The sequence below is a fragment of the Astatotilapia calliptera genome, chromosome 10 (genome assembly GCF_964374335.1).
Source record: "Astatotilapia calliptera chromosome 10, fAstCal68.1, whole genome shotgun sequence".
Taxonomy (NCBI): domain Eukaryota; kingdom Metazoa; phylum Chordata; class Actinopteri; order Cichliformes; family Cichlidae; genus Astatotilapia; species Astatotilapia calliptera.
The window spans coordinates 13,346,012-13,372,360 of NC_137431.1; the positions used below are offsets into that span (position 1 = coordinate 13,346,012).

Sequence of the window (26,349 nt, forward strand, 5' to 3'; positions counted from 1 at the left end):
ACTTAATAGTATTTTATCCTCCATTACATCACCGCGATCCTCCTACAATGTTTTATATGGCAGGCTGACTTTGTTTTTGCACATCACAGCACTCTGGTGAAATAAAAGGGCTTTTTGTTGTTTGCATAAAAAGCCTTAAAAAAAAAAAGTAAGGACATTTAATGAGTGTGCTGTTAATATGAGCAGTTTCTGTGGCTTTCACTTTCACTGAGCGATAAATAGCAGGATAACAGGAATCAGTTTTCTCAAAACAACCACTGGGTTGCTCTCAGGAAGTACTGTATGAATATTAATATGGATGCAAATGCTCAGTGAGGATGCCCAGCGCTTGAACCAGCACAGCGCGCTGACATCTGCGCATTTTTTGTTTTGACGTTTTTTTTTCTTCTTCTTTCTGTTCATCCCCGCATTTGTGAGCGTGTTTCTTTTGCGGATGATTTTGAAAGAAACACAGACACAAGGATGATGTCGGCTGGGGAGCATTTTAACGTCGCATTGAATTGCATATTGGTTTTCAATAAGATCTCGCACCGGCCAGTCTACAGCGATCCTCGGTAGTACAGTGCGCCGTTTATCCCCCTAAAAATGGAAGACCTTTCACGTCAAGAAAAGGCGTCAGTCCGGTGATCGGCGTCTGAATATCTAATTTTTTATTTCCACGTCAATTGACACATCTGGGAAAGGATTCATTTCCCTTCCCTTCTGTTTACCAAGACAGCTGTGTCATCAACAACCGGCGTGGTTTTGTTGTTGTCTGATTTTTTTACGAGTCTGGGCAACTGGTTTAGGCGATCGGCACAGTCTACCTCTGCGCCAGCCGTAGACTCTACAGCTATCAAGGTAGGTATCACACCTTCATTTGTGTTTTGTTTTTGCTGCATAAATCACAAAATCGTTTAGCCCACGTAGAGAGCTGTCGTGGTTATGGTGGTTATGGTCTGCCTTATTAGCAAATGAAAACATGGTATATTGCGGAGGGACGTCGGGCATTTTTACGCGTAAATTTCACCAGAGTGCACGGGTGACAGCGAGCCGCCGTGTGTTCACTAGCCAAATTGTTCAACCTTGAAGCCTCGCGGCTCGCGTCATTCAATGCGAGGCCCGTATTTTAGCCCCAAACGTAAAAGATCCGTGCAGATATCGCCACATCGCCACGCAGTAACAACCCACAGCTCGTGTACAGTCGTGACATCCCCGTATAAATATTTCACCAGAAAACAAGCCCGCATCAGCTGACTATTGATGCTGAAGCATGCACGGCGCTGTTAATCAAAATATCTACAGCACAGCGGTGACAGGGGCGGCAGTGTTTGGCGTCTTAATCTGCATGGCCCTGATGGAAAACATCTGCATGTTTACGGATTATACGAGTCCGTAAATGCAGCACGGTTGTGTGTTTTTGTGTGTGCGTTCGTGCGTGCGTGTGTGAACGGGCGGTAATACTCTGATTGTGAGTATAGGGGTGACGTGTGTGTGTATGTGTGCGTTTGTTTGTGCGCGTCCAGGTGAGGATGTGTTGGCGCGTCTTGGAGGTGCGGGAGAGAGAGGCAGGCGTCTGGATGGAGGGAGCCACATCACTAGATTTCTTTCTCTTTTCTAAAGGGAAAGCCATCTGGTGATTAATACTCGATCAACTGCCGCAGTGTTCTTCATTAGATCCTCCATAAGACGATTCAAAAGCGTCGAGAAGTTGTGAATTGAACGCAAAATTAAGGCTAGTCAGCAATGTCTCCCCCCCTCAACCCATACCCCACCCGCCTTCCGGGCGTGACAGCCTCTAAACAGCCTCTGAACAGCACTCCTGCTGAGAGATTTCTTCGTCACAGTCCACCCTAAAAAGAAGAAGAAAGGCAAGAAAACACAAAAAACCCCAAAAAACAACTTGTAATTAGACTGCTTCAAAATATTACAGATAGGAAGCTATGTTGGAAGAAAATGGAATATCCATACAGTTTATTGTAGGTATTAACTGCCTGCCACAAAACAAATAAAAGCATTTAAAAAGGACAAAGCAGTCCCAACATGAATAATGAAGGCCTCCCCTTTGAATGTGCAATTAATGTAATCATTTGCCTTTAAAGATGCTGGACCAGCAAGACTGAATACTTCACTGCTTGAAACTGAGACTCACACTATTTACTAGCCAGTCCCAGTTGACCTTGGAGCTTGATAAGACCAAAATCTTCCTATACGTTCATTTAAATCTAGCTTAGGTTAACAGATGCACATAATCAGGGTCAGTTATGTGAGCATCTCTTGTGCAGTTTGGCTTAACCACTCCTAGCTACAGAGTGGATCGGGGTTGGGTGAGAGCAGCTGTGACTTTGGGGTCATTGAGTGCAGGCTATGAGCTACGCATGCTGTGCAGTGTGTTTTGCATGCAGAAGAAAACCGGTGCTCAGACCACCTGTCACTGACTGCCGGGCTCACCTAGTGATCTCAAAATGTGATTGTAGCGAAATGTGATTAAAAACAGGAAGTGGCAGCTCTGCGTTGCGGGCCGCAGTCATTTTATTGTGGTATTAAAAGCAGGAAGTGGTGGGAATTAAATAGAGTGGGTTTCATTTCATGCCCTTCAATCCCAGAGAGGTTTATCCCACTAAATTAATATTTAGAGCTTTTAAAAAATACATGAAATATAGCAAAAGACTTGAAGAAGAAATGAAATTGAGCGGAGGTTATTGTTGTTATTTACTAACGGAAATAATTTTAAAAAGGAAGTCCCAAGTGTTTTTGATGAGGAAAGAAAGATTCTGACTGCATTTGAGCTTCTTTCCATCAAGAGGATGGAAATGCTCAGCTGCTCTAGCCCGCTGTGTGCATCATGTCTGATTTAAAAACGAATGAGAAATTACTGGATCCAGTGAGGATGAGGGATGGCCTATGCGTGGCCACAGAGGAGAGGGGACTAATAGGAAAGAAACACAGAGAGTGAGGGGACTGATGGATGAGAGACAGACTTGGCAGATGCTGACATTTTAAGCCCATTTCTCTGGTGGAGTAGATACCCGTGTCTACATGAGCACTAATGGTTTTTTTTTTTTTTTAAACTGAAGCACCAAAACAGATTGTTTCCCTAGAGTTTGAATATTAGCATGCTGTTAAAAGTAATACTATAGTGTAATGTGGGCAATGTTAGCATACAGTGCTATTTTTAAGGAAGAACATGAGACATATGGAATCAGAAATGACCACGATTTCCTCTGTTACAGACTGTGATCAATGTGAGTGACTGCAGACAGTTAAAAAAGTGCATTTTGATCAACTCTTCCTCTTTATTTGGTGTATATTTAGTTCACATCTTTTCAGTGGGTTTCCCGGGTGAAGTCTGGCCACATTTGTACCTCTGTCGCTCATCTTCACGTCCCCCCGTATATGTTCAACAAATGTAATGCTTGCAAAAGTGATGAAAAACCAAAAGAATACTACAGCTGAACATCATTTTTTTTCTCAAACGGCAGCAACATATGATGTTGATCCATGTTTAACTCATTTTTTAAGGTAAGCTAGTGAAATAATGCTACACATTCACGTGTTCCTGCTTCTCAAACAGGTAGATTTTCAGCTTCTGTTTGTAAAATCTAACAGTAAAATTATGGTTTACACACATTTTAAAAAACCTTTTGGTCAAACTAAGATTTTTGCAGTGTTGTATCAGTTTAAATCCATGTTATTAATTGTTACTGCCCATGCTCCTTTCTAAAATGACAGCATATCCTCTTTGTATTTTTACTGGCACTCCTGTGTCAGTTTATATTTGATGGGAATCTTTAACAAAGGGAGATTCAGATGCTTTGAGGAAAGTTTGTGATATTCTCTTGAGTCTTGTGTTGTGGATATGCTAGAGGAGAGCTGTGGGTTTAAAAGAAAAGTCATTAAGGCTTTATATGCTTATAAATCAGGAATCTTTAAGGACGTATTTCTTTTTTGTCACATTGAAAAAATTCTGGTTTATAAACATATGACCCCGTGATGAGGCTGATATTCTGTTTTTGTGTCACATAACTGATAATACGACAGTTATCAGTTGTTAATGTAGCGTAATTCTGGCCATAATGTCGCGCTGACCTTGCTAAATAATGAGAACTCTAAGAGACTGATTAAAAAATGTTCACAGCTGAAAGAGCAGAGGATATCCTGTGATAGGCCCTCATAAGAATGTCTACACATCCCATAGGACACCACAAAAGGACCAGTCTGGGCCTTATTTTTCTGCTAAGGTTTATTCCCCTTGTTTGTCGAAACTCAGACAGGAAGGTTAATGTTTAAACTTGGAAAAAAGTCACAAAGTCAATGCAACATTTTCATTTCCAGGTCCATATTTCTACTCTTAGATCTGGATTCCCTTTAAGCTAGCTTTGTCCTGATTGGCTGCCCCTTTTAAACAGACAGTTCAGAGCAGAAGGGAGTGGGACTTTGGTGCTTACAGCCAGAACCGTGTGCCTTAGATGGGATATCCCCTCTCTCTGACTTCTTGTAGAATAGAAAGTGTGTAGAGCTGTCTCAAGCCCGAGCTTGTGCCTCACCGGGATAACAAACACCGACATATGCTGATCTCATTATTTCAAACTTTGGCCATGTTTATTGTGATTTCCCCCGATGTAAAAGTATATGTTTATAGAAAAGAAGGAAACAGAAAACAGATCCACTTTAATCTAAAGCTGTATAAAAATTTAATAAAATAAAAATTTACCAGGCTTCCTGGTTCAGTTTTAAACCAGTATATCACCAGTGCCCGTCAAACCTTAACACTAAAGCCTTTGCTTGTAGATCAGACTCACTTTTTCATGTAGCTATTTTAAGCAGACACAGTGTATAGGAGTACATATAGGGCTAAAGGTAAAGGTCTCTAGCGGCTTCTTGATTAAAGGGCATGCCATTTACAAACCATGTCCTGGATACAAACCCAGACCTGAACATTGTTCGATGACTGCCCCCCTTTGTCTTCTGCTTTTCCTCCCCTTTTACTCCAAGACTACACAGAAATAAAAGAACCCTAAATTGATTCTCATTAAGCTTCTTCTTCTTCATCTTCATCCCCCACTATAAATTCTTTCCTTTTTTTTCTCAGTAGAGAAGACTGAAATACTGGCCACTCTTCTTTTCTGTGTTGCTCTAAATACAGGTTCTGAAAAGCAAAACAAAAACACAGCAAAATATAATAGAATAATAGGCAGACCCTGCACGCACTGAGGGACGAGGTGGGGCTATTATTTTGCGCTACAAATGACTCCTCGGTGCTTTATCTGGGACGTCCCTCTGCGTCCACTTTGTTGGATGCTGTTGCTTTGTGACTCTTCACATTAAAAGCTCATAGACGTCTGTCCCTTGTCTGACCGGAGGATGACTGAATGTATATGGGCAAATTAACCAATGAAAATTTAAATTAAATGCCCCATTTAAATGCTTTTTTTCTGGATTGTGAGTATCTTAGAGCATCCACTTTCACTGCAGTGTGTAGTCAAGAGTAATGATGTGTGGTAATGATTTCCTTGAGGCAACTCATCTTTGTTCATTTCCCCTCTGTTTTCTTCTCATTAAACCTTTCAAAGTCATTCGCATGGTACCATGCAAAATAAATAAAGTTAGAAGCCAGCAGTCACTCCTCTCTTGTTGGCGCCAGGCTCAAGCCACGTTAATCACCAGCCGCCTGTGTGCATCTGTGTCTTTGCAGCATCATAAATAAATGCAAACAAAATGCAGATGTTTTCATCAAAACATAAGTTTACACATTTACACATTTTTATGAGCCATTCAAATTTTTTTATTTTTTTATTTTAATCATTATTATTATTTGGCAAGAAGCTGTTAGCAAAGTCATTTCAGGGTCATTATGTTGGAACAGTAATTGGCAAAATCTGAAATTACAGGAGGGACACAATGCAGCTTTTCTTTTCTTTTTTGTTGTTGAAATTATACATGTTTAGGCATGCATAAATGGACCAAAGTGGTCCATAGTGTTATATTAATGTCCCCGGTCTCATTAATGTTTTACATTTATGCTAAAGACCTTCAAGAGACCTTCATTAATGTTTGCTAAACGATTAGGAGGCAGAAACGTGTTAATCGGGGCAGTTGTGTGATGCAAACAATCAAAAGCGTATCATGTTCCGCAAATATTGCTCCTCCACATGTCGCTGTATTGTGTGAGTGAGTGGGTCTCAAACTGATGGGGAGACATGATGGTCTTAGGAGTGTCTCACAGTGATAATTTATTGTCTGTGACATTGCCAAAGGTCATCGTAAACCAGCAAAAACTGAGAGCACAGCAGTGTTGGAAATTGGCGATCGCACATTCAGAAATGTAAATTCTAATTGTAGTGTAACTTAAATATGCTTTTTAAATGTCAGAGCAATTTTGCCTTGTCCTGTTAAAAAAAGAGAAAAGACTGCTGCTGCTCAGCTACTTGGCAGCAAAAGGAACTCCAGCTAATTGCACACAAAAAATATGCTGGGGGGTCCCACAAGCAATATGAGTTGTTGGGATTGGGGAAGGGATTCTGAATCATGCAGGTTATTTTATCTTTGCCCCAATCTGGGCCGTTTTCTTTTGAGAAATAATTCATTTTTTAAAAGTCAGTATTTTAAACCCTGTAACGCGTTTAAACGCTTGAGCATTTTAGTTCAAAATCCAGCTGGCACTTTTTCAGCTCGCCACATTTTCTCGCAGTCTTTTGAGCATTATTGCGCAAGAGAGCAAGACGTACAGCAGGTACATCAAAAGCGGACGCAGAGGATGTTAATCACACTCCTGGTTTTTGGACACGTATCTCACAATCATCTTGTTATAAGTGACTTTTTTTTTTTCCATCTGCCTTTTCTGGCCATGTGTCCAACGCGACCACAACGCGAGTACAGCGTATGAAAGCACTGCCTCCATCGGGCCCCCTGCAGTGTGTAATCTGCCATCACCTGCCATTTGCCCCAGTTATGGCCTTTTCATTTCATCACTGTCAGTACAGTGAGCAGCAGGAATGACAAGAATAGGAATTGCTCAAGTGAGACCCCCCTGCTGAAAGCCTGCCAATCATACCTGTATGGACGACACACCTGTACCACCTCTCTTTCATTTCAGTTTGCACGGCTTTGAAAAGCTCTCAGACATACTTGACCTGATTCAACACCTTTAAAAAGTCCCTGTTGCGATTTTATTCACCTTATACAAAGACAGAAAAGAGCTGGCAGTTAAGTGTGTGTGTGTGTTTTTCTTTCTTTTCTTTTTTTTTTTTTTACCAGCTATTAACATCATGTAAAGTTTGTCATGTCTTAATGTGTTACAAAACCCTCTTGTCGTGAGTTACTGTCCTGCTCTTGAACACTATGGGGTGCATAACATGGTCCCTAAGAGATATGATTTGTTTGTAATGAGATCGATGAGTGGGAGAGCTGTGTGTGTGTGGGCATGTGTGTGCTTATCCTGTACAGCCTACACTATGACTCGCTTATCGGGGGATGTTGAGCACGAAGAGTAGGCTGATTCAAATGTTGGAAGACCACTTGTGGCCTACCTGGCTTTGCTAATCACACCAACGCTGCCGTTGCTTCATCTGTCAATCAAACGAAGGCCGGTCTGACATGCAGGTTTTTTGTTTTTCCAGTATGACTAACTGGGGGAGAGTTCTGATGCTTTCTTGTGTGTGGCGATGTTTTGATTTGATTTTTGAATAGAGGTCACCTCAGTCCTCATGCTTGTTTTTTATTCTTCTGCAGCTATCTCTGGACATTGTTCTCTAGCCAGAGGCAAAAATTTTTTCTTTGTTTTTTTTTTTTTGCTTGTTTGAATGCGTTAGCTCTGGGAAGATGTGAGTCAAGCCCATGAACTGCTGTGAGGCAAATCATATGTGTAGCTTTTAGTGATGTTCAGCTGATCCTTTTTTGCTTTGGGCTATTTGAGTTTGCTTAATTGTTGCTGAATAGTTTATAAGGTTTGTCATGTTTGGGGAAGGGACACCCACAGAGCTGCAGATTATTTTGGTTTTGGCTGTTATAAAATACATAAAACATGCAAAGGGATATAATTTACTGAAAAACAGGCCTTTCTACCTAACAGAGAAAGGCAAGATGCTCAAAACTGAGCATCTTGAGTTTTATCTACTTGGATATTTTCACGATAATTTTGTAAACTAGATATCTAAATATATGACTTTAAGCTGAAGAAACTAACAGGAAGACAATATTGCAGGGTAATCCACATCCGAAAATGAGTCAGATCTTGGGTAGAGAAGGATGCTGGCTCAGTGAAGCGTGTGCAGCTGCGGAGTGGAGCTCTTCCCCTCATGCACAAGTGGAAGCATTAAGGAGTTTTTTTTCTTCCCTCTTCCACAGTTCTTACTCTTGTCCCTGCGGCGCTATATCTCACAGTCTGGGTTTCAACAGCCAGATGAAAAGACAAACAAAACAGAGACTAAATTTTTCTATATGATGTGAATTCCCTCGTTTTTTTGTTAATGCAATCTTCGAAAGCCAGACTAACTTAAAGGGACCCTGCTCGGTTTTTAAATTGTAGCACATCTAGTGGCGGCACTCGTCAGCGTCCACATGCCGCTGCCGGAGAAAAGTCTGCTCTGAATCTTATCTCTGCGGTATGAGTTGATATTCCCACAACCCTTTATGCATGTGATAGAACAACAAGCTGCAGACCGAAGGAAAATCTGCCCAGTGTTGTGTAAATGCTTGCGAATGTGCAAGCTGTTAAGTGTTCATGTATGCTAAGTGCAGTGGGTCACCTTGGTTACTGCAGATTCCAGCAGAAGATGATGAAGGCAAGGGCGAGCTGAGGTGGGAGCTGGAGATTGGGAGGTCATTGGCTCGCTGCCTCTTTTTGACCAGAAAGACATCGTTTGCAGCGACATTATTTCCATTGTTTTTGCAATTATTTTATTATTGACCAGCTGTGACTGGTCATGTTTTCTATCCACGATCCGTGTGTTGTTTGCTCTAACAATAGTGGATTTATTTCTTGGGCGAATAGGTGCATACATTGAACATCTCTGAACGTTTGTTGTGGCTCAGGGCTGTATCCTGAGGAATCAGGGAAGCGCTTTTTGTGGGATATTTTTGGTAGCGCTCCATGAAAGATTTAGTGGTCACTCAGTTTGAACAACGCTGAGGAGGAGAACCCAAAGTGTGCGAAGTGCCCGTTCACATACTTTTAAGTGAGTGTACATGTGTCTTCTGTGTGTTTAATGTTTTGAAGCAATGACTTTGTCATTAAGGGTTTTGGAGGGTTTTTTGATTTTTTTACATCCCAGTTTTTCCTGATAGCTGCTTTGCAGTTCTTTCATGCCCAAAACATGAGAAAGACATCTCGAACGTTTCTCTATCTCTTATGCACCAGCCTTCCATCCTTGTCCTGAAATGATACATCTTCCTCCTCCTCCTCCTCCTCCTCCTCCACCTCCTCCTCCTCCTGTCCATTCTCATCATCCACAGGCATCTCACTGCACAATGCAATATTGTAGAGAATTTAGCACACAACAGCAATGCACGAAGGGAAGCCGAAGGCACGCTTGAACCCCCGTAACCCTCAGATGAAAGTAGTGACTGTGGTTTGAGAGAATTCTTCCCATCACACACACACCGCACACAAACGTAAATTTGTGAGTCACACAATGCACAGGCTCACACATTCACAGGTTTTACTTTAAGTGATTGTTTTGGTTTGAGGAAGGGTTACATTGATTTGTTTTTGTGCACGGGCCCACAAAGCAATAGGTGTCAATTGGAGTGTTTTCTGGCCTGCAGGTTAGCTGGCCAGAGTGTAAAGGGTCTTTGATTTTAAAGGCAGAAATATCTTTAAGTGTTTAAGAGCCGAAGTCAGGTCCTACACAGCGGGCGGTTGACTGAACCTGACATTAAACAAGTTTAACCCCGATTCTGGAGAAACAACACGTGCAAAGTATTTCTTGAGCTGATCATGAATCATTTATCAGTGCTCCAAATGGACATCTTCTCCTTCTGATCCCAAAACAGCAGAATTTATGAATGTGACATTGTTCCCGCGTTCAGATGCGTTAAAGGTGGACAGCTTGTCATAAATTATTAAAGGATTTGACTCACCAAATGTTTAGGACAGCATTTCCCACTGCAAGTTCAGTTTCTGTAAACAGAAAGCGTGAGAAAAATCTGGCCATTAATATATTTGCAAGCATGTTTGTACTTGCAAAAAGGCAACTTTTCGACAACTGACCAGTGCTCGTCGTCACTTTTTATATTTTTCTGCTGAAATTAACCAAATTTAACAAAATATTTTGAGAGTTCTTTCATGGGAAGATCCAAAAACCTGCTAAAAAACCTTGCTATATTAGACTAGCACAAAGACTGGAAGTGGGAAAACAGCAAGCCTTACTATGCTAAAAAAAAAAAATGCCTGCCAGCACCTCTAAACACACTATATAAATAAATGTGATATAGTGTGTTAATTAGTGATCTTCAGAGGAAGTGGCTGGGGAACTTTGTTATCTTTGGACACAGCTCAGGTTTGCTTTTCCCCCCACTTTCTGTCTTTTGAGCTCCGATAACCAAAGTAAACTGGCTTGTGGCTTTACCTTGCAGACATTAGATTTGTATCTGATCTCACTCTCTAAGCATTTTATAGTGCTCTAAAGATATGTGCAGTGATATGATTTGGTGGATTAATTTGTTAAATCCCTTTTCCTCTGCTTTGCAGGGAGTTTATAAAAATTGTTTAAACTTATAATAACCTTTAAATGATCATGTAGTAGTCCCCCCCCCCATAATAATGTATTTAGTGCCCTAGTGCTATGCGGAAGCTCTCGTATCATGCTGTAATATGTTTACTATAAATGAGTGTTTCATTCGATTGTTAAAAAGCATCTCTTCACCAGATGTTACCTTGTTAAGGAAAGTGCTCAACACAAGTCATCATTTACATTTGACATTAAATGAGCCTTGACTCTATCAGATTTAGATTTCCTGCATAATAAGAAACTGAATAGATTTCTGTGCCTGGAGTTAAGTATTTCAGACTGAAGCAAATCATAGACATAAAAACAGCTGATATGGTTTGGGCTGAAAGAAGTAATGAGCTGTTTCACCCAATAATGTGTATCCAGCCAATGTGAAAGTTGGCGTTTAACTGTAAAAACATTTGTGATGGCTATTTGAGAAGAAGGAGGTGGGATTTCACATCCCTCCTACTTTGGTGTTTAATTCTTTACAGTATTTAGTATATCAGCTGGTATGTATATTCTCACCTTAAGTATTTTTTATTAATCTTTGTCTCATTGAAAAAGAAAATGGTTCAAATCTGGCTTGATAGGATTTAAAATACTAAGCGTTATCATTTGAGTGTATTTGCCTGGATTAATATTAGCCCCTGTATAGCTCAGTACAGATACTACTAAGATACATACTGTGCTATTTAAGAAACATGTGATATTTATTGATCCTGAGAGAGTCGGGTACAAATGAAGCTGCAGTGAAGTTTAACCCTGGGATCATCCTGTATGATGAGGCTGACGTCCTGCTTTGTGAATATTCAGCGGCTAAGGAAGAGATGCTGACAGTGTTGCTAGGAGACCACACACAGCGACTAGTGTGAGAGGCTTGATTTCACCTCCCTCCCCCATTCTTGTCGTCTGGCTGCCTTTCACTGTTTTTTTTTCTATCCTCTCTCCCTTCCACTTGCCTCCATTTGCACATTCCCTCTGCTCCCATGCTCCCTGTCTCTATCTTCCCCTCCGTCAGTCTGTCTGGGCAGTACGTTTCCCGCCTAATCATATTCGTCTTCTTCCCCGTGTTGCTATATCAGTGATTCTCTATTTTGTTGGTTTCCCCCATTTTTCACCGTGCCCCCTCCTCTCTCTCTCTCCATTTCCCGCTGCCTCTGTCTCTCCTCCTCTCCTAGCTGTGTGTGTTTCAGGCTGCTCATTCTTCCACTGAACGTTTTGCTCCATCCTCATGCACTGCTTCCTCACCGCCTCTCTCTTCTTCTCCTCCTCTCCTCTGTTTGTTTCTCAGGCTTTGCTGTCCAGCTCAGGTGCTGAGATACCATACAGATGTGGGCTGGAATGGCTTTGGTATTCAGGAGAAACCAAACAAAGTGAAGGATATGTATAGTGCACTGTTTCCTAAATATCTGATAAAGTGAGCCAAAAATATGGTGTTGAGAAAATCCTGACCCCCACCCCCCTCCCTGATTTCCTTACCTATTGTCACAGATTGATTATTGAATTATTTGCTACAACGTGTTAGCAACATGTTAACTATCCAGCCTCTGCAAACGCAAACATACATGTTTTGTAGAAATTTTTCACTTTTATCGAGGCCACGCCAGTGTGATGATGTGTCTGTCCACTCTGCAGTCCTGCTGTCTCACTCACAGCGAGGTAAAACAACACTGCTGGACCGCTTGCTGAGGTGGAGACTGGAGGGCAGAGGGCTGCAGCACAAAGCCTTCCAGTGCTGTGAATCCAGTAGCAGCTATAGAAGGAAAGGTTTTCGACATGAGATACCACAAAATGTACACCCAGAGTGAATCCCCTGACTGCATAATGTTTCACTCATAACTTTTGTTACGCTCATAAATCACACTGTAAATGTTTTACACTGTCATATTTTACATAGGTGATTATGATGTGCCTCGATAAATTCCCGCTTCTCTATAGTAGTCATATTGGCGGAGCTTTTTCAGTTACTGCTATACACACAGAGGGTGTTTGAAGGGTGTTATGGGGGCCTTGAATATGTGTGTGTGTGAGTATGTGTGTGTGATGTTTGCTTATGTGCATGAATGAGTAGTTTGCAGCGTTGCATGCAGATTGAGTTACGTGAATCATGGCTCCATCTGCCTCCTGGTTTTAATGAGGAATTCAAGCGACTCCTGACCCTACAGATGCTCCTGAAACAACTTCCTAAACGCTCTCAGTTTATTTGGGTTAGAAAGTGACTCTGGGGATTAATAACAGGCACCCTATATGAGCGTATTGCATGCTTGTAAAAACAATATTTTGCAGCCTGGTCTGATGACACAAACCTGCCTGTAGATATATAAGATGCTGGACTCTCGGTTCTTTTAGCTTGGCTAATTGTACACCAACCCACAGGGTGTAATGTGACAATTGTGGGGCTGCCTACTCAGCTGCCAGATCCTAGAAACCAAAATCAAAGCTCCATTTAACAAAAGCCCAACCTACAGTCACAGCTCCCTAACCTAATTAACATTGAGTCAGCAAACACGGCAGCAGCAGCGGTCGAGGTTGTGGTCAGAGCTGTGGGGTACAAGAATAGCAGTAGCCACGCTGACACACTGGATGACACACTGGGCTGTGACAAAAGAATCACACACAGGTACACAGATCAACATGCCACCTGGCCCAGGTGACAGCGCCTGCTGCTCTCACTGTGTGCTTTTTCTCTTTATAGTAAGACATAGCCGAGCTACTGCACTGGCAGTGAAAATGGTGTGCAGACGATGGTAAACTGCTTAAGTTATCGAAAATATCTACAGAATTAGGAAAACAACAGCACAGCTGGAAAGTGTCAATATATACTTTTTGATGTATTTTCATGCTGTGTGAAGCATCATAGGACCTTAATTGTAAATCGGGTCTCATTAAACTGGATTCGCATGTGTTCCACCACATTTGATTCATATGGCTTGTTTCCCCCCGTTTTCTGCTTTGTGAGAATATCTGATAATGCGGACCATTAAAATTACTCACCAGCTACACTGCAAACAAGCTTAGCTTAATAATGCATGTCATGTAAAGTGGCTGATTCAATTTAGTTCCCCAGCAAAGCTGTTTAACTCATGCTGATGCCAGGGGCACCGACGATACCACTTGAGTGTCCACCATCAAAACACATTCAATTTCTATTTATGGTGGAAAAACACTAGCATCGTGCATCAGCTGACATCTGCTCTTTTCTTAGCCAATTGCGCTGCACACTCACGTTCTCCAACATGAAAACACTGTTGGACTCCCAGATATCTGCCCCACAACAAGCCTGACTTCACATGGAGGGAGCGTGAGTAGGAAGCTGTGCATGCACTACATATGACAAACCGCATTACTTTCTGGCTAGTAGACAGGCTTAGATAGGCCATCCCAGGGCCTGCAGCCAAAGATGCTCTGCAGCTGATTTACCATGCTTACTCAAATATTCATAACTGGATAATGAAAGTATAAATAGTTTTCATGTGATACACTAGAGGCAGGGGTAAACAAAGCTGCAACCTCCATCATCATCATCATCATGCATCACCGTGTCTTCGCTATGACGGCTGCCAGGTAGAGTAATGGGAAGGATTGTTCACTATGACACAGTGAGCGTGATAAGCAATGACTCCCTTACAACTTTTGCCAGTAATTTGGAGTTGATTATTTATGTTGCCGCATGAACAAAGTAATCACTGTCAATCTTGTCATCTGCATGCAGGCTGGAAAGTTATTAAACTTGTTTTTTTTGGGGTTTTTTTTTTTTAAATGATTAATGAGCTCCTGTTTTCTCTTGTCTAAAGGAGGGCTGCCTGTGACATACATCGCCATCCCCTGAGTCCTCTTCTATACCATGAGCTCTGGCTCTGCCCAGGATGTGGCAGTCGAGCATTTCCTGCGTGACATAGAGAGGCGAAGCAAGCGGCTACACTGCGCTGTGATAGGCTGCGAGGAAGAGCGATCCCACAGCGACATGAACCTGCTGTATCGTAAGAGCCGGTTGGACTGGAGGCAGAGAGACCAAGAGGGAAGTAAAAAGAGGTGAGTGGATTACAATAGGGTTCAGTTCAGTGGAAATATAAGCCTCTTATCCAGTGTGAACGAGTTTAATTTTCAAAATCTTAATTCCAGCCACTGTTCGTGAAGTCAGAAGGGTTCACCTGGAAGTGAATCTCATAGATTTGCATAGCGGCAGGTCATGATGAAGTTAATACGGTCTTTAGATGAGATAAATTAGTAGAGCTGAATTGCACAAGGCAAAAACGGGCCAAAAGCACACATAGAAATGAGAAAACTGAGTTATTGCGTAATTTCTGAATGCATACACTACAGTGTTATAGTACATGGATATGAAATCAAATGGTTTTTGGCAGTAACATGTTATATAAATCTGGGCCATTCACTCTTTCACTGTTTTTTTAAGAAGCAAGTGTGAGGATTTATAGGTTGACTAATGTACATTTCACGCACACGCCCCCTTCAAATTCTGCAGGCCTGCAGCTTTTCAGAAGCAAAAGAGTAAACAAGGAATAAAGAAAAAAGATTTTAGAAAAAATTCATAAATTTAAATGAGTGATTTTTCTTAAGTACATAATTCTGCACATGGACGTCATGGCAAAGATGGACACATTCACCGTGATGTCACCAATTAAATCTGAAGCCTCAGGTAACGCTGGTTACTGACTGGGACTTTTGCTTTTTTTTCTCTTTTTTTTACAGTGAATTAAAAAACGAGTTACAAAATTGACAGATAGAATAGAGTGGGCTATGTTTTCTTTGAATGTTTGATTTAAAATATGGTTTCAAATCAACTATTGAGACCACAAATTCACAAGCAAAGTGCTGAAAGCGTCGCAAAATAGTGTTGCTTCCCATAGACTTTAACCCAGTCACAGTTCCTTTTGTAAACAGAGCACTGAACGCCTGCTGACTATAAGAAAGAATACAAGTTTAACTCTTTATCCTGCTAGGAATAACCCTTAAAGCTCTTTTCTGAACGGAGAGGATTCTGTCATATTTCAGGCCTGCTTACAGAACAAAATGAATCAGACATTAGTGAGGGCATCAAATGTTGTCTTTATGGCGGGTAAGCGTTAAGGCACTTTTGTGTTGGTTTCATGATTGAGACATGCAGGATAGGTAGATCTTTTATTTTCACACTATGAGGTTACTGAATACTTCTTCTGCAGCTGCTTGATTTCACTGTAGCATTGAGGACTTGCTGCTAAACACTGTGCAGTGTGTGTTCAAGGCTATAACTTGTGCACCAGTAGAACACAGTTAGCTGCTGATGCATCACCTCCAGACTCTTTCTTTTTTTAAAAAACAATCTTCCAGCAGAAAAGCAATCATAGTAAATCACAGCACAGAAGTGCGATGTCAACGATATTTAAAGTCCCACATAATTCTGTGATTTTTCAGCCCAGTATAATTTGTCTATTTTTGCAGGACTATCAGAATTAAGATCAGATTTGTATTTAGATACAGGAAGAAAGAAGAGAATCAAACCCCCAAACAAGCAAATTAATTCAAGCACTCTTCAAAAGGGTCAAAACAGACCTAACGTCATCACACTCACGTGACAGCATTGTGCTGAAAAGCCTGTGAGTGAGTGATCTTGTGTATCTGAGCATGTGGTTTGGGGGCAGAAGGAAGGATGTGCTGTTCAAATGTGAGTCACCTATAACTAACCGAATTCAGCATGGGGTTCGGGCTATTTGTGCTCAAGAGGAGAATGAGAGCATCAAAGACAACAATTCAAGTTTGTTTAGATGTGCCATCCATTGCTTTATGACTCACGGCGGTAATTGGAGGCCCTCGTGTTGGCAGCAGAGATCAACGCCATGGCAGCATCAAGCCAGTGAAGGTGTAGGGCAGCAAGTAGGACAACGGGACACGATGAGTGATGAAAGCAGAGCCGAGTGGGGCCAGAGGAGCAGAGGTGGAAGCGGGACATGACCGGTGATAATTACGAACAGGACAGGGTCAGGGATAAAACTGCACAGGGACAAAAGGGGTGAAAACCGAACGGACTTAAGGGAGGACAGCAACTGCAGACCTGGCTGGAGAGAGAAGGAGACGGAAAGAGTGGAGGGATAAAGGAAGCTGTGCACTGACAGACAGTTTAACATCCCGAGGCTCCCAGTAGAGAAATCACACGAAGCGCAGGCGGCTGTGGAGATGCAAATGGTAAATAGGTGAATTTTAATATGAGTTTTAAAAATAGAGACAGTTCCTTATGGCACAAGGCATGAACAATTCCCAGTCGTGACAACTGTAAATAGTTTTAATAAATTCTTGTGCTGATTTGGAAGTGTTAGTGGTCTGGTAGAGGGAAAGCCTGGCAACTCATAGGACGAGAGGTGGGGTACACTGAACAGGTCGACAGTTGTCGGTTAAAGATATTTAAAGGTTGCTCTGAATAGACAACTCATTCATTTCTCTCAAAAACCCCCCACTTTGTTGTGTCTGTCAGCACGGCCTCATGATAGTAGAAAAACTTAAAAAACATAAAAGAAGAGGTGACTGTCTACAGTGACACGCACAGACAGAGACAGCTGTTGTCATCTTGTGGAAAATTCAAAGACATTATTCACTATGTGGTTATTTAATGTCACGGAAGGAAGGCATGTTTTATCCTTTAGTTCCTTTAGGGGCATTTAAAACTCTCACATGCTAGTAAACAGCCCTGTAATAATATCATTAAGAGAATCAATACACAACGACTGCCTTTGATTGCTTTGGTTAAACCATAAGGCACTTTCACTTTTTGTATCATTTTCTTCTGGTGACAGAAGAAGAATCGGATCACTTTGAAACCACACTGGTGACAACCCATAACTTAAGGCAATCAATTAAAGTGTCGCATACTGTGTCAGATATGTCACTGAGGTCCAACAGAATGAGGACAGACACACGCTTAGAGTTCAGCATTAACCCCTGACTTTAACAACAGACGACTTGACTGCTCTGATTTGCCTTCGAATCAGATTTGATGTTCTCAAAAATAACATTCTTTCAGGTCTGATTTAGGTGTTTAAACATAACCCGCTCTTAAACCTTGCCTCCAAGTGAAAAGGTGAATTAGAAACAGGACTATATGCTGCTACAGGGGTAGGATGATATGAACTGGATTTCTCCAGCGAACGCTTTATCGCCACAGTTATCGAAGCTTTTGGGAATATCTTGCATTCTGAGAAGGAGATGGAGGTAGTATTCAAGAGTCTGTTCTACCAAAGGTGTGGTTCAAAGGGCGAAGCAGATGACATCACCTTCTTCTTCTTTCTAGTGCTTGCTGGGATCAAGACATTAAATTTATCTGCTGGCAATCATACCATTAAGAAAAAGCAAGACAGAGGATGTTATTACAGCATAAAGATTGTTTATGGAAATTGTTTTGACCAATATTTCTGTTAGTCTTGTATTCATGATAAAAAAAAAATCCCATTTGCACAGGAATCATATTGTGCCTTTAATTAACAAGAGCTCATTGTCCTGAAATGGCAAGCTTCATCTCATTCTCCAGTACAGATTTTCATTTAGTGAGGTTTAGAAGTGATGAAAGGCAGATTTTGTAACCTTTAGACAGAGCCGGGCTAAGAGTTTCTCCCTCTTTATAGTAAGATAAGCTAACCAGCTGCTGGCTGTAGCTTCATTTCTAAAATGCAGATATGAAGGTGGTATCGATCTCATTTAGCTCCCGCAGATTATGAGCTTAATGCGAAGCAGCAAGGAAGGTAAAGCAAATATAGAAGTGGGAGTCCTGATACTTTGTGAACCGCTGAGTCTGGTCTCATTTTGAAACTGTTGGAAGCTCCTTCCTTTAGATGGAAATAAGAAAAAACACACAGACTTCAGTCAAAAAGAGCAGCTCAGCCTCTGTTCTGGGCTTAATTTGGCCCTGTTGTATCTGTGTCGATTGTGAAGAGTCACTAGCATGTCTCCGCAGGCATTCAAGGATACAAAGATACATGTACAATGCACTCTGTTCCTCTAACACACTTATATAAACACACACTGCCTCACACATGAAGAAGGAAAACAGAACCCTCTCTTTTCTCTACGAGCAGCCTCATTGCATTTTCTGCTGCTTGAAATGTTGAATGCAAATCGAAAGCCCCATTTGTCTCCTGTGCTTCACGGGTATTGCAACTGAACTAAAAGAAAGCGCTGCAAGGCCCATAGTTATATGTCACAATTAACTACTAGGCTGAATAATTTACAGTACTGTGCAAAAGTCTCAAGTGCATCCCCCTCCCACACACACAGTTCTTTATGTTTTGCTTCCAAGGAGCCAGAATTTCTTGTCATTTTGTTATTTCTTTAAGTGGTCTTGACCAATAGTTCTCCTGACTTTCTCACAGTCTTCCAAAGTTGTTTTTTGGACATTTTCTCCCTCTGTTTTTCTGTCCATTCCTTGTACCTGACCATTTTCAGAGGGATGTTTCCATTTGTCTTTTTTAAGGTCTGTGTTAAGTCCTTTAACATGGACCTGCGGATCATTCAAGTATAAAAAGCTACTTAACCTAAGACATAAACCAAAGATTTGTCTGCACATGACATACAACTGTGGAATGAACCTATTTTAAATTGGGTCTTTAGGCACTTTGTTACTACCAGCCTGTTGCAGAAACACATAGCTTGTTCCCATTTCTTTAGCTGAATGTGTGAAAAATGTCAAATATAACACATTTCGGCTTAAAATAGCATTTTTTGCACCACAAGTTGTTTCCCGAAGAGTTAATCACTGAAAGCCTGGCGCATCTTGGCATGGTGTGGTAAAAAACATGGTATGTTTTTGAGGAAACTAGACAAGTGGATGACAAAAGAAGAGTGGCAGACCTGAAAATCTTCTATGGCACTCAGTATTTGAAAGTCATGTCTCTAAAAAATAGAACAAATCCAGCAAAGACCTGACACAGCACCTGAGAGATACAGTACATCTGGCCCTTCAGTGGATCCATCTACTGTTCACTGAAACTGTTCACTGAAACAATCTGGAGTGGTCTCCGTGGAATGGTGGCTGTCAAGAAGCAATTTTTAAGGAAAGGAAACAGGAAACAAGGAGAAAAGGCTGAGATATTGGACACACGACTGAAATTGTGTGACTGAAATATTGCATATTGGATATGCATTCATATTTAGTCATTTTTGGTTCATATTGTTTTTAAAATGTACAGAGTTGGTCAGGAGAGTCTACAGTCATTTGTAAAACATAGTGGAAGCACTGTCTTGGTTTGGAGCTGCCAGTGGTGCTGGAGATGCAGTCAAAAGAGCCATGTTGTTGCAGATTGAGATTCACCATACAATGCGTTCTGGAAAGCATCTGATTACGAGGAGCTTCATTTTTTGGTATGAGAGTAATAATAAATTGCCAGTGCAATAAAAGCACATCTGAAAGAAAAAAAACACACAGTGGCACACAATCAGTCTTGGATTATCCTTCACAGAGCTGGACCTCTACACTATTGAAGCAGTGTGGGAACAATTGGTGGGATCAAAACAAAGGGCAGCCAACATCCAAAAAGAGCTTTGAATGTCCTACGAGAAGCCTGGAGAACTATTCTCGTAGACTACTTGAAGAAATGTCAAGAAAGCTTTTGCCTATTTACATTTTACGTAGCAAAATATGGAGGAATGAGAGGTGCAACATCAGACATTTAGACCAAATATGAATATAACCTTCTAAATATGCTCCTTGTTTTTTTTTGTGTGTGTGTTTTTCTTCTGTGACATTAGACACACAAAATTCTATCACACGTGTGAATGTTTTTTCCTAGTGTCAGTGCTGTGGTTTTGCTCATGATGTTATTGACTAAAGCAAATAAATTTACTTCGATCTCAGTTGGCCAAAGACTTATCTCGTGTTTCTCAGAAGAAGAAGATGACTGAGACAGCTTTGCTTTTTACAATGTAACTAGTGTTTTGTGTGAAGATGTGCTCTTCAGGCTCGATCACAGACTGCTGAAAAATACTTGAATCCTGTTGTGCTAACTGTATAAGAGACATATTGTGTGTGTGTGTTTGGTTTTTTTTACATGCCCTGCAAATATGTAAGTTACCCCAAAGAAAAAAATACTATTCCAGCTACTGCCCACTTTAGTGAAATGCTGCTGTATTCTGTCAGATTTTGTTTTCTTTGTCAGTTTCATTTTTTTGCTGCAGTAGCTTGTGTCATTGATGATTTCAAAGAGCAAGTATCAAACACCAGAAAATCACAACTGTTCCCATGGTAACAGATGAAATGCTTCTAGTGATCCTGAGAGCAGAAAACAGATGTAGGTTGAATATATAAACATATTTTAAAAAAAAGAGAGAGATGAGTGAAAAAAAAAATTAAGGGAATTCCAGTAGCAGAGTGCACACGAGTACCTTGCTTATGACAAGGCAATTGGTTTCTAATTGAATGTGTCTGAAGGGTAAGCACACATTGAGGAATACAGATGTGAATGCAGAAAGGTAAAGGAGCCTCCAGGGTGTTTTTCTCAGCAGCAGACGCCCTGCAGGCATTTCTTTATTGCAAAGACGATGTCTGTAGACCAAAGAGAGAGTGAGGAAAAGGGAAGGTCAGTATAAGGAGTACTACATGACTGTTTTACACCTCTCTATGATTTCTTCATGCTACAGTATTTTTCCTCCATTAACACTTTCTTGACCCGGTTCCTTGATTCCAGCTCCACGCAAAATGACCCCTCAGCTACTGTTGGCAAAGTCAGAGACCTGGCTTCTTTCCGACGGCACTTCCGAATGGGTTTCATGACCATGCCTGCCTCCCAGGACCTGTCCCCTCACTCCTGTGCCTCTGCCATGGCGCCGCGCTCGCAGTCCTGCCACGCTGTCGGAGCCGGAGATACAAGTCTAGAGAATGGAGATTACTCAGACACCCAATCTCAACACGGCGGCCGCTGCCCTCCAGCCAAACCCAAACGCCACCCCAGTACTCGCCTGAGCTCCTCGTCTGCTGACAGCAGAGGACCTCCTTCTGAGACACCACCTCCGCCTCCACCCACTCACTCCCAGGCAAAACACTCAGAGAAAAAGAATGGTAGGAAATGTGTTTTCAGGTGCATATTTTACAGAGAAAATTATGTGTTCTTTTGAAATTGCTTTCTTTTTTTTTTTGTTCCCTGCAGCCATGAAGAAGTCTGACTCTGGAGAGATTGGAACAAAGAAGGTGCCTCCTTTAAAGCCCAAGAGAAGTCCCAGCACCCAGCTTTCCTTTGACCCTCTTCCTTCACGTGTGCCTCCTTCTGCCACATCAATGCCCTTTCAGGCATCAGACTCTCAGATTCAGACAGGAGATGGGGATGATGAGCCAGTCTATATAGAAATGGTGGGCCAAGTGTTCACCAGAGACAGTCAGACGGCCACACCCCACCCTGTAACCCCTGTGGCCACAACACCGGACTCTGACTCAGACCAGAGTGAGGCAATCTATGAGGAGATGAAATATCCAATGCAGGAGGACAGGGAGTCCCACAGACACCTCCCTCCCAAACACGAGAAACTGAAAACCTCTAAACACTTTCATGTGACACCTTCTTCTGCCAGCAGCTCCTCTTCGCTGCCACGCCCATCTTCTTCTTCCCCTTCCTATTCCAAACCTAAAGCTACTGTATCAATCTCCCATTCATCTCCTCTGCCTGCCTCTGCATCCTCCACCCCAGTGCCCCAGGTCCTCTCTGCCAGCCCCCACACGCCACGAGCTCCTACACCCTATCTGCTGCAAGGGAATAAATCGGAGCAAGAATCAAACACAAAGATCCCGGCGCCTTTCCCCAATCTTCTACAGCACCGGCCCCCGCTGCTCGCCTTCCCTCAGCCTGCAGCAGCCTCCAGTGGGGTCGGGGTGCAGAACAAGTCATCTGCTTCCACTAAAATGGGAACTCAGACATCAAGCGCAACAACACAAGCGAGCACCTCTTCCTCGGCCTCTTCTAATATTCCTGTATCCCTGTCGGGCTCCAAGGAATCATCAGGAGGCAGTGCAGCGCAGCAGGACAAGCACAGCAGAGACGCCCAGTTAGGCCCAGCTCCTGGACTGAGAGCCAGGAGTCATTCCACGCCCCTGCCTCCTTCCTCTAAATCCACCTCCCCCTTTTCCCATCACCATCATCACCCTCACCATCGCCCCTCACACTACCATCACTATCGGAAGCCAGAAAGAGGAGATTCTCCTGTGCCGACCAAGAGCAGCTCCCAGGCTTCTAACCAGGCCACAGTCCAGACACAAACCTCAAGTACAGGCAAGGAGGGCAAGTCAGTTAGCTTCCTCCTGAAGTCTGACAAAGGTGAGAAGGATAAGGACAGGGAAAAGGACAGAGACAGGGACCGAGACAGAGAAAGGGATAGGGGTAGAGGAGACAGGGACAAGGAAAGAGAGAGAGACAAGGACAGAGATAGAGACAGGGATAGAGATAAGGATAAGGAAAAGGACAGGGAAAGAGACAGAGACAGAGAAAGGGATCGTGATAGGGATGGAGGTCCACACTCTTTACAGTTGGACATCACTACCAGCACGAGCAGCCAAACGCCTCAAAGCAGCACCAGCTCAACCCCCACGCCATTATCCTCATCCCAGCGTCCTCACTCTCGCCCACACCTCCGTTCTCACACGCCTCACGGCCTTCCAGCGTACAAGCCGCCCTCCTCGGACAGCCCCTTGCTATGGACCTACCCCTCCGGTGGCTTCAGGAGGCCCCCGGCTTATGAGAGCTTGAGAGGCAGCTCTCAGACACCATCTCTGCAGCAGCCCTCGAGTCTTACTGGTATTGGTGAAGGTGCGTTCAAGAGCAATGGAGGGTCTGCATCCCTTCAGTCTAAAGTTGGCTTCATGCCTTGGGACAGCAGTGCCAGTTTATCCGCCGATGACGGGTCTTACTGGCCTATGCAGAGGAAATTGTCCTTCAGTCACGGCAGCAGAGAGACAGAGAGTAAGTCAGAGGTTGCTTTTTTATTACAAAGTGCAAATGCCATTAAAAATAAGGTTCTATTAATCCTGTATTCTTTTCCTTTCCCTCTTTCAGAGGATGAAGGCCGGGCATGGAACGGTAGTGCTGATGCCCTGTTAAGGACGGACAAGGAAGAGCTTGGAATAGGGTCTCGGGGAGGCCATTCAGGCATCCCAGTCCACTTCAGTGGGTCCACAAGCAGGGCTCTTGGACACAGTGAGTCACTGGCCGGTGTTGACAGCAGCCTAGGATTCAGAGCTCTGCCCAGGGTAGGGCTGCCTCTTCCCTGCCAGACCTTTCCTGCCTGTCGCAACGGAGGTAGGGAGGCACCCTGGGTTGTTTTTTGTTTTTTTTAAAAGCTTATATTTTAATTGAATTTAGTTATAAGGTCTAAACATTTAATATATTGTAATTTATATAATAGGTAAGCCCCTTATTAAAAGGATATTAACAATTGTGACCTGTCACATTTCTGGATTCGACTGCATCCTTTCTATGACATTTTGCGGTAACTTTGTCTTGGAATGTGCAAACAAATACTCCTGTTTTTATCTTATTTTGGTACCATTCGAAAAGACAATAATTGCTGAATCAGGAATAAACACCAAAATAATTAATTTTTGGTAAGTAAACAGTAACTGTTTAGTACCTTAAATAATGAGCAATGAGTTTGTGTCGCAGATCAAAAGTCTAGCCACATAACATAGCTCTGTGTGCTGAAATGAAGTTCTATCCATCTGCTCCCATTACCAGGCACACAATGTAATGTTTGTTTCCTTACAGAAGTGGGGCGGCTGGGTCGCTCCTCCTCTGCTGCTGGAGTGAGACAGGTGGGTGGAGGAGACGTTCAGAGACAGAGCAGTCTACCAGCACGAGAAGCCTTGAATCAGGTGAATGCACTGTATTATATTCACCAAGCCTTAAAACTACAGTTTCTTTTACCGTCATCCCAGGTAGATTTGAGAGTGAACATTAATATTGTTCTCATTATTACTTCCCCTACTGCTAGAGACACAGCTCCTGCAGATCTATTTTTAGCTGGTAGATATGCCCACTGAGCAGAATAAGGTTCTGGCCTGCCTCAAAAAAAAAAAAAAAAGAGAAAGGTATATGACGTAGGTTAGTACTCAATCAGTAAATCAGAGGCCTTTGCGGGTTAGAGAACATGCTGTACTCTGTTTTGAGAGGTGAACTGCAGTCTTCTAGCAGCACATTTCACCCGGTTTCTGGCTCCATAGCAAGTGCTGACGCAGTTTGAGTGTGCTGCAGAGACTGTCTGCATGTGTCTGGTTGACCCTCCCTCAAACTGTAATAGATGCAGCAGGACTGCATCCTGGTGGCTGTCTGCAGGAACTGCAGTTCTTTTTTTCCTACATGTGTGAGGACCAGCTGTTACTGGTAACACCACTGCAGTAATCATGTAGGTTTATAAATGAAAATATTATCATGTGATAAATGACTAGATGAAAGCACTAACTTGACTTTTAACCCTTTTGCGTTCAGCTGCATAGTTTGGCCCAGCCTCAAGTACCCTGCAGTCCCAGCAGTCCCAGTGGTCCCGGTGTGTCACGGCAGCAGCAGCAGCAGCTTCAGCTACACCAGCAGCAGCTGCAGTTAAAGCAGCAGCTTCAGCAGCTTCAGCAACAGCACCACCTGCAGCTGCAGTTCCAACAGCTCGCCCAGTTGGCACAGGGACAACCTGTTGTCAGTGGGGTCACCACCCCATCCACATCGCAGACCCAGAGAGACGGCAAGTTGCTGGAAGTCATCGAGCGTAAGCGCTGCCTGTGCAAAGAAATCAAGGCACACAGGCGTCCTGACAAAAGCTTGTGCAAGCAGGACAGCATGCCCATCCTCCCTAGCTGGAGACGGACACCTGAACCTCGTAAAACTGGCACACCTCCCTGCCAGAGGCCACAGGCCGTTGTGTGGGACACGGCTATCTGACGTGGAAGTCAGGCCAGCGAGTACAGCACTAGAAGAGATGAGCTGAAGATGGCAGAATTATGAATGAGAGTAAAAATGGATATAGAAACTAGAAAATTCTTTAAATGGCTTTGGTGATGTAATTACCACCAGGGAATGGGAGACTATGGACCAAGAAGAAAACCCTTGATAGCATTTTTATTGTGCGATAAACTGATCTGTGAACAGTAACTGATGAAGGGTACTGGAGACTCTGAACCCATCTGGGGAAAAAACAAACAAAAAAAAATGCTGATTAAGAGGTGAAGAATAAGAAGTATTACAATCAAACTACATGAATTTCTTACAAATTGGATTTGTATCTGCTCTGTATTATGTAGTACACTATGTAAATGTGTTCTAATTGCTAATGTTTTTTGCCACAAAACACCAGTATTATTGCTACAAAAGGAAGACGCCAACTAACTAATAATTAGCGGGTTGTTTTCTGAAGTCGGTGTTGCCAAATTTCTTCCTGACTACTTGATACATAAATTGTGTATTTTCGCCAACAAGCAGGTGTCCAACACGCTTAAAAACTACTCTGTGGATGAGAAAAGGCAAGACTCATAGATAAGTTGCTGAAGTGTTTCTTGAAATTGTGAATGTATATGAGATGTCTTGGTATCAATAGATTGTCATTGTGGATGCAAATAATCATCACTGAGGAGTAAAAGCTACCTACTGTATCTGTTTGCATATTTGTAATGTAAATCTATTTACTTTCTCAACGTTTCTGCAATTTTATAGCA

General features: G+C 42.5%; 1 protein-coding gene across 3 annotated transcripts; it reads left to right on the plus strand.

Annotated features, from left to right (window-relative positions):
• The first annotated feature begins 280 nt into the window (after nucleotides 1–280).
• nyap1 (neuronal tyrosine phosphorylated phosphoinositide-3-kinase adaptor 1) lies at nucleotides 281–26,144 on the plus strand. Of its 3 annotated transcripts, none has more exons than XM_026182225.2 (7): nucleotides 281–840; nucleotides 14,486–14,723; nucleotides 21,356–21,726; nucleotides 21,815–23,614; nucleotides 23,708–23,950; nucleotides 24,416–24,522; nucleotides 25,136–26,144. In XM_026182225.2, the coding sequence occupies exons 2-7, from the start codon at nucleotides 14,536–14,538 to the stop codon at nucleotides 25,577–25,579; spliced, it is 3,153 nt and encodes a 1,050-aa protein (XP_026038010.1). In that variant the 5' UTR covers nucleotides 281–840; nucleotides 14,486–14,535; the 3' UTR covers nucleotides 25,580–26,144. The 3 variants fall into 3 exon arrangements, with proteins under 3 accessions (XP_026038010.1, XP_080163622.1, XP_080163623.1); XM_080307496.1 differs by lacking the exon at nucleotides 281–840 and adding an exon at nucleotides 13,874–13,992; XM_080307497.1 differs by lacking the exon at nucleotides 281–840 and adding an exon at nucleotides 24,948–25,052 and having other exon boundaries at nucleotides 14,397–14,723; nucleotides 25,136–25,275.
• The last annotated feature ends 205 nt before the right edge of the window (nucleotides 26,145–26,349 follow it).